At 38.1% G+C, this 9,509-nt stretch overlaps 1 protein-coding gene across 2 annotated transcripts in view; it reads right to left on the reverse strand.

Moving 5' to 3' along the window:
• SLC9A7 (solute carrier family 9 member A7) overlaps window positions 1–9,288 on the reverse strand; it is a 363,606-nt gene extending 354,318 nt beyond the window's left edge. For both annotated transcript variants that reach the window (XM_053707739.1, XM_053707738.1), the window contains exon 1: window positions 8,886–9,288. In XM_053707739.1, the coding sequence (XP_053563714.1) occupies window positions 8,886–9,156 (271 nt within the window). In that variant the 5' untranslated portion in view covers window positions 9,157–9,288. The remainder of the gene's footprint in view (window positions 1–8,885) is intronic.
• Between the last annotated feature and the right edge of the window lie 221 nt (window positions 9,289–9,509).

The following is a 9,509-nucleotide window of genomic DNA, read 5'->3' on the forward strand; positions in this document are numbered from 1 at the left end:
TCAATTTTCTTTGTTATCTTGGTGTCTTTATTTGAAAAAGCAGGAATGTAAGCTTATGAGCTGGCCCATTTTTGGTTTAGCACCCTGGATAGCACTTGCTGATTTAGCCACCAATCAGCAAGCTGTGCCCAGGTGCTGAACCAAAGATGGGCCGGCTCGTAAGCTTACATTCCTGCTTTTTCAAATAAAGACACCAAGAGTACAAAGAAAAATTGATAATAGGAATAAATAAGAAAGTTGCTTAAAATTGCATGCTGTATCTGAATAATCATGAAAGAAAAAAAATCAACCTGTGCATAATCAGACATTAATAACAAGGTGTACAGCTTTCTAAAATGGAATGTCCCTTTAAGCAATTGCGTCAGGAAAAAAAAATGACTATATACAGGTCTGGCGGCTATTACAGTGTCTTGTAAAGATCTCAAGGAACTAAAATAATTCCATATTCTCACTACCAAGCAAACAAGCCAAATGACGTTCAATAAATAAATACATTAGTGATTTACATAAAACCCACAAATGGCAAATTGGCAGCACATGGTGATTAGCATTACTTACTATAGTATAAAGTGTGTGTATTACTTTTTAGTCTAATTCAAGCAATGTCAAGCAGGCTGTCTGTGCAAACAGGTGTGTCAAAGCCCTTGGCTGAGTTTGTCACAAAGAATTATCATCATGTTTAATGAGCCATTAGAGTGGAAAAATGGCATTCTCTAATTCCTTAGCACATGTAATTTTATCACTAGCGACCCTGCAACTATATATGTTTAACCCCTGCAAAGGTGATAAACACAGAGAACTGCTGGTCCTGAGCAACAACTGCTGATGAGCCAATCAGCAGCGGCAGTCACCCGGCTGGATCGTGTCACCAGCTGTTTCCACTCAGGACCAGCAGTTCTCTGCAGCTCCAAAACTGTACTCTTTTATGTTTAACTAATGTGGGGTTAAACTCATACAACCTGATGAACTGAAGCTCTCTTCTCTGGTGATTTTATCTAACAAGTCTAGTCAGTACAATGTTTAGCTTGAGTGCTGTTTATCTCGCTGTGTAGGGTTCTGGAGATGGGAGGAGAGACACATACATTAGACCTATAGGGGCCTATCTATCAAGCTCCGAAAAACAGAAACAGACTCGCCAGAAACAGCAGTTATGAAGCAGCGGTCACAAAGACCGCTGCTCCATATCCTGTCCGTCTGCTCTGAGCAGGTGGACAGACATCGCCGCAATTCAACCCGATCGAGTACGATCGGGTTGATTGATACCTCCCTGCTGGCGGCCGATTGGCCGCGAGTCTGCAGGGGGCGGCGTTGCACCAGCAGCTCTTGTGAGCTGCTGGTGCAATGCTGAATACGGAGAGCGTATTGCTCTCCGTATTCAGTGAGGTCTGGCGGACCTGATCCGCACTGTCAAATAGAGGCCATAGTGTCGCCAGGTTACTAGTGATAAAATCTAAATGGCATAAGACAGTAGAGAATATAACATTTTCCACTATAATAGCCCTTTAAGGTGATCTGTGGCATTACAAAACATAGAAAATGGGAAGAGAAGGAATCAGTTTAAAAAAAAATACAAGATACTCAGTGAGAAATTGTATTTACAAAACTGCCACATATCTCAAGATGTATTATAAATATAAAGAACACAAGTTAACCATACAAAAAAATATTTGTATCAATATGAACTCAATGACAGTATCCCCTAAACAGATATATGCAGTGGAAACCCCTACATACAGTGATTAATCTATTAAATCCCTGCAATAATCCTTAATAACAAGCGGTACCTGCATATATGTTTGTAGAGAGTATATATTGATTAAAGGGCCATAAGAGTCGAAAAATGACATGCACCAATCTGCTAAGGGTTAAAACACGCAGTAGAAATGCCACTCGGGACCCACATTGCACTACAGGCGTCATGCAGAGCCCGTCTATGGTCCAATCAGCAGGGCTAGTTGCACTTCTGAGTCGTGCGACTAGCGCTGCCGATTAATTCTGCTCTGGGCCTGCAGTGCACTGAGGGTCCTGAGCGTCACTTCTACTGTGTGTTTAACCCCTTTGCAGAGGTTAAACACACAATTATATGCTCTAAGATTACGTAATTTTTTCAACTGTTATGGCCCTTAAATAGAGATTGTGCATCAGTTTTATATTTGTCATTTTTTTATTGTTGCCTATTAATTGAACTCAAAGTGAAATGACTGTATAAATATTTTACCAATAACTTTCTCAGCTGAGAATTTTTGGGGAGAATCATTTTAAAGTAATGAAGATAAAAAGCCTAATGTATATTTTACATGTAGGTTTTCAAGTTGCCAATAAGAGCAACACTTTTACATTTTTGAAATTTGCTTCAAAGAAATTCTAAGTGATGACAACTCAGTTATAAATGTTTATAAACTTTAAAATCCAGATATGCAAAAGATAAAACCTCATCTGAGCTGAAAAAAAGAAATTAGCTTTAGGTAAATTCTTGCTGAAAAAAGCAAACGAAACTCACCCATCCAAAGAATGCACAATTAGTAGCGCGATGCTTTGTACATATGTTGTTGCCCTCAATGCAATTCCAAATAAATCACATTTAGGGCTAGATTACGAGTGGCGCACATGGGCTATTTCTCGGCTTTTTGCACGCAACAGAAATAGCGCATGTATTATGATTTGTTTTTATGTTCTCTTGCTATCTTTATTTAAAAAGCAGGAAAGTAAAGCTTAGGAGTCGGCCCATTTTAGGTTCAGCACCATGGATAGCGCTTGCTTATTAGTGACTACATTCAGCCAACCAATAAGCAAGCGTAACCCAGGTTCTGAACAATCTTTTAAATAAAGATATCAAAAGAATGAAGAAAATTTGATGATAGGAGTAAATTAGAAAGCGGCTTAAAATTGAATCATTAAAGAAAAATTTTGAATTTAGCATCCGTTTAACACTGTCTGATAAATATGTTTTTTAAAACATTGTATTAAAAACTTATAAGGGTTTAAAGGTATGAGGTCTTAGGTGTATATGTATTTAAAGACATATATACAATTTTTATAAACACAATTACATAAATACTCACAAATATATATATATATGTATACACATACACAGTTGTGTTCATAAGTTTACATACCCTTAGCCATTTATTATCAATCAACTGTGTTTACTCTTTTTAAAATCATAATGACAACAGAAACTACCCAAATGACCCTGTTCAAAAGTTTACATACCATGATAACATGCACACAAGTTGACACTAAGGGGTTAGAATGGTTATTGAAGGTAACCATCCTCACCTGTGATCTGTTTTCTTGTAATAGGTGTGTGTGTGTTTGGTTAAAAGGTCAATGAGTTTCTGGACTCCTGACAGACCCTTGCATCTTTCATCCAGTTACGATTCTGGATTCTGAGTCATGGGGAAAGCAAAAGAATTGTCAAAGGATCCGCGGGAAAAGGTAGTTGAACTGTATAAAACAGGAAAGGGATATAAAAAGATATCCAAGGAATTGAGAATGCAAATCAGCAGTGTTCAAACTCTAATAAAGAGGAAAATGAGGGGTTCTGTTGAAACCAAACCACGGTCAGGTAGACTAACTAAAATTTCAGCCACAACTGCCAGGAACATTTTTTGGGATGCAAAGACAAACCCACAAATAACTTCAGGTGAAATACAGGACATGTGGTGTGGCTGTTTCAAGATGCACAATAAGGAAAAACTTGAAGAAAGATGGGTTGCATGGTCGAATCGCCAGAAGAAAGCCATTACTATGCAAATGCTACAAAGTATCCCGCTTACAATATGACAAACAGCACAGAGACAAGCCTCAAACCTTCTGGCACAAAGTCATTTGGAGTGATGAGACCAAAATTGAGCTTTTTGGCCACAACCATAAACGCTACATTTGGAGAGGAGTCAACAAGGCCTATGATGAAAGGTACACCATTCCTACTGTAAAACACGGAGGTGGATCGCTGATGTTTTGGGGATGTGTGAGCTACAAAAAGGCACAAGGAATTTGGTCAGAATTGATGGCAATATGAATGCAGTATGTTATCAAACAGAACACCTCATTTTCCACTTCTTGATTAGAGTTTGAACACTGCTGATTTGCATTCTTATTTCCTTGGATATCTTTTTATATCCCTTTCCTGTTTTATACAGTTCAACTACCTTTTCCCACAGATCCTTTGACAATTCTTTTTCTTTCCCCATGACTCAGAATCCAGAAACGTCAGTGCAGCACTGGATAAAAGATGCAAGGGTCTGTCAGGAGTCCAGAAACTCATTGACCTTTTATACACACACACTAATTACAAGCAAACAAATCACAGGTGAGGATGGTTTCCTTTAATAGCCATTCAAACCCTTTTGTGTCAACTTGTGTGCATGTTATCAGGCCAAAATCACCAGGGTATGTAAACTTTTGATCAGGGTCATTTGGGTAGTTTCTGTTCTCATTATGTTTTAAAAAGAGTAAACACAGTTGATTGATAATAAATAGCTTCAGCCAAACACTAACTATGAGTGAAAGAAACGTTTTTGTGTTATGATTCATATTCTCTGAAAAATGGCCATGAAATCATAAATGCTGCCAGGGTATGTAAACTTATGAGCACAACTGTATATATAAATAAAAGCATTGGAGTCCTTTGATGCCAAATAGCTGAAAACATGAAAAATCATATTTATGCAATATTAATGTTTAATAGTGTTTAACTGTGTATGTGCTGTATATATTTCACATTCCAATGCTCTTCACATAGGGGAATATGTTCTAAGTATTTGTAAATAGAATATATATATTTATTCATTCATTCTGAATACATCAGAACTTTACATATGAATAATCATAGTCAACGTTTCGGCTCTTATTTGAGCCTTTTTCAAGACAAGTATTATCATCAGTCAGCTAACCAGCCATACTCCCAGACGGAAATGGATGATGTCCTATGAATATGATTATTCATATGTAAAGTTCTGATGTATCAGAATACAAGCAGTTGTTGAAACAAAAATTCTGAGAGTGCCCTCCTTTACTATAAATATATATATATATATATATATATATATATATATATATATATATATATATATATATATATATATATATATATATACATATATACACACAATTCTTTTTGAGTATTGTACCCAGGTTGGAATTACACCACCAAGGTTGGAGTGCTGGGCCACCGGCTAATTGATATATATATAGCAGGGACCTAGCTCTTGTAAACCTAAATGGAATGGAATCCTAATTAATGTCATTTCTAACACCTGTATTTGTCCTACTATTTCATGTCAAAATGACTGCTGTGAAAAAGGTCTATTACACCAGGTTTGGGCAAGACATGCTTGAACATTACACACACATATGGTATGAGTTTAAGTCATTGAAAGCTTGTTAATAAGACCAACTTTCAATCACATCATTCCATTCAAAATGCTAAAGGTCACAGAATTTGACATAAAATCATACTTTTGCATCAGCAAGGTCACTCTCAAAGGGAAATCAGCAAACAAACTGGATACTCAAGATGTGGTATTGAAGCTGTTATAAATAAATTTATATAATCAGGAGAAGGACAAAAGAAAAAAAAAAAGAAGGACTGGAAGGCAAATAAAACTTTCAAAATCTAATGATGATTAAGATATGCTAAAGCTCACAAAGATTGGAATAAAGATCAGTGAAAAAGAGTATTATGGAGTGACGAATATAAGTTTAAAATTTTTGAGTACAATTGTCGACAATATGTGAGAAGAGTTGGAGAGAGATGGAAGAATGAATGCTTGCGGCCTTCAGTGAAACATGGTGGAGGGTCTGTCCTGGTTTGGATCTACATTTCTGCCAGTGGTGTTGGCAATATTATCCAAACTGATGGGATCATGAATTCTGAAAAGTGCAGACAGGTTTTAATTCACCATGCCATTGCTTCTGGAAAGCACCTGATTGGGAATGGTTTTATTTTTCCGCATGGAGTCCAGACCTGAATATTATAGAAGCTGTATGGGATCACCTGGACAGAGAAAGAAATCTAAAGAAGAGTGCTGAAAGAAGCCTAGTATAATATACCAGATTACTTCAGAAAACTTCAGGACAGTCTCCCCAAAAGAAATCAAGATGTGCTTAATGCCAAGGGAGGTCACACTAAATACTGACTTTTGCCTGAAAAGGCAATTTTGTTCTGAAAATTGTTTTTTTTTTATATTGTACATATTTCCTGTATTTTCTGTTTGTATCTTAATAAAGAGACTGAAAAATAAACATGGATGGTAATTAAAACTTTGCTAAAACAACAAATCTAATGGTGGTTTAACACTTTTGCACAGTACTGTATATAGAAATATTTAAGAATAAATAAAACATATTCTTCTATGTAAAGAACATTGGAATGTGAAATATTCATAACTGATTTGGGGTTTAGCGCTCCATTGAGGTTTAAGGGACAATATGTTAAAGTGAAGGTCAAGTCCAGGTGACTCGCTCACACCGTTCCGCAGCTGATTCTAAATTATGTTAACCTTCATTCATCAGTTTGCATGCATTTGAATCCTACAGTAATTATTGTACCTTTTATTCATTCCCCGTTACACTTTTTGTCCGCCCGTCATCTTCCTTACATTGATTGACAGCAATGTAAAAATCAATTGCCCAATGTCCGTTTCCCCCCGGTGCGTTCAGCCCCTTTTTGCAAAGTCATCGATAAGTTATGCGCATGCGTTACTCCCTCAATAGCGTACTACATCTCTCATGCTCGTTCATGAGACGCGCATGCGTATACCGCTTCCTGTTTCTTAATCGGCTACATATCGTTACACAGAAGGATCGTGCTACAAGTGTTACAACTTTGTTTATAAGATATTTAAGGTAGCATACGATTGTGAAATGGTAGTCTGAGTAAATATTTGCGCTCATTCACATACCAGAAAATAAAGATTAATAGAGGGAATATCAATAGTTGAGTCGTTTAAAAATGCCAACGATGCTCACGATTGCATAGGATTCACTGAATGTATGTATTCATTCAGTAAATACTATGTTTCACTTACACGACCATAAAATTTGACCCATGCGCAGTTTTTTTGTAATCTTGTGCACAAGCTTTTGACAGACGTAGAGAGCGTGTGGGATCGCTCGCTACGTCACTATTAAAGAATAAGGAAGTGGTTGAGGGGAGGAGTCGGACTGCAAACGGAGAGTATTTTTATATAAATTTTATTTTAAAAAACATAATGTAAAGAGAAATATAAAACTTAGTGACTAGAATGCTGATATGTTATTTAATAGATGTCAGTAGTCCATTGGCCTGAAATTGACCTTCACTTTAATGTGTTGTTATATTCGAAGTTCTCCTATTTTTGGGCGGACGGTTTTCGCTCTTGTGCTAACTATTTACTTTCAACTCATAATACCAGCACAACCCTCCTCACGCAAAAAGCCTCCATCTAGCGATGGTAACGCGTGACCGCTAAATAGCTTTCTACTTGTAATCTAGCCCTTATTGAGCTTCTACCACAACAAAATAAAGGTGTATATGGTACAACTGTAGCCACAATAGCTTTATACTTCAGCCTCCTCTTTTCATTTCATGTAGAGATCAGATAAAAAAAAAAAGATAATATGAATATCAAGATGAACACAATGTTCATATTCTCTGTAAGAACAGATCTGGTTTCAAAATGTGTTCTGACCCTGAACATCGTGTTCAAGGCAAACTACATTTTCTAAAAAGAAGAAGAAAAAAAGGCTGAAACGAAAGAAGATCATACATTTTTAAAGCCACTTCACTCAAGTAAAAACAACTGTGAAAAACTGAATAGGATCAGGTTCAGACAAATGCCTCTCACTTCACAATAGCAATGTGTAATAGGTTAGCGATTCATAAATAAATGATGATGATGCTGATAATAATAATAATAAGATATAAAGGTATATACAGTGCACAAAGTGTAGAAGTGAAATAGGCCACCAAAGCTTCGGTAATGATCAGCAATACACAACTTTAAATGACACATGTCACACTTTAATAAAGTGCATGCAAAGCACATACTTATTTAGAACTAATAATAATAAAAATTAATTATAATGATAAAGGGAACATAATGTGACTGAATTCCTAAGTTATGTTATGGTCTCATGACTTCTGTAATACTTGTGGAAATATGTTAGTGCTCATAATTTAGAAGTTTATCAGTTTAAAATGATTCTGCAGTAAAAGGAGTAATGGTGTGTGAAGAGAATGGTACTCTAGAGACAGGGCCATCTGTTCTTATAAAGACCTCTGTCAAGCATAGGTGCTATTCACTGCTATTGTGCTAGCAAGAGATAACACACACAACTGAAGAGCCAAGGAGGTCTCAAATGGTTGCCTACATTAGTATATCAGGGGGAAAAAACAGAATAACACAAACACGGCAGAATTGTAAGACCGTCAATGTGATTCTGCATGATCAAATAAAACTAGGATTTCTCAATGGGTATTTAGCCCAAAGACATCCATACACGCTAGTTTATAAATAGTTCCCCAATAACCAGGTGCTAGTACTGCTCAACCAAACGATAGACTGCAACATTAATATAATACACATCGTGGAGTTCTAGAGGCTGTTCTTTCTCTACTACATGCACAGCATCCCCTGGACCAGTGCAAGGTGTCCTCATAAAACACGGCGTGCAGTATATACATATTGTGTATAACAATGCACTGCTAACACCAGGCACCGTCTCCTTTTTCACGACTACAGCCTGACGTAGTTGACAAGCACCAGTTACTTACGCAGTATCTAACCTAATGCTGCATACTCTCTCACAACCACCTTTACCGGTTGGCACACAAACCCCCTGCCAACCCGTTACGTCACTGCTCCCCTGCCAACCCGTGGCGTAATAGCGTGTCTCACCATAGATCATAGCCAGGCCAGTCTCGTGCAAGAAGCGTGCTCGGTGGTGCTTGAAGAGCCAGATGGTAAGGATGGTGAGGGTCAGCAGCAGAATGAAGGTCAGCAGGCTCACACTATCCTGACGGTGGCTCTCCTCTGCCTCTTTCTCCGTAGCGATCTCCTCCATGGCGCTGTCCTCAGCATTCATCCAAGGGATCCAGGGGATCAGCAGATACATGAGCCTATGCATGGCAAGGGCAGAGCAGCGTCTAGCCTGCCAGCTCCCACCCATTATCCCACACCGGTCGGCAGTTACAGCTGTGCAGACACACTGATTATTCCCAACACTTCCTCCGCCTGGTGACAAATTGTACAATCATAATGCGCAGAATCCCCATCTGCAAACCATTGCCAATATGAGCACAGAGCTCCCATAGCACTACAGCGTCTGCCCTCCTACAGGACAGTAGGAAACACCCCCCGGGGCGGGGCCACACATCACAGGCTGCTGGTGCTACCGCCTCTTGAGTGATAAACATATACCCAGCTCATCTGGTTCTTTTTTAGGCACTGTAATTGGTGCACTGGTCGTATGGGTTTGGTGTGCATGTTTGTGAGGAAGCACTTTCAGAGATCGGATGTGGG

This window comes from Bombina bombina, chromosome 3, assembly GCF_027579735.1.
Source record: "Bombina bombina isolate aBomBom1 chromosome 3, aBomBom1.pri, whole genome shotgun sequence".
NCBI lineage: Eukaryota > Metazoa > Chordata > Amphibia > Anura > Bombinatoridae > Bombina > Bombina bombina.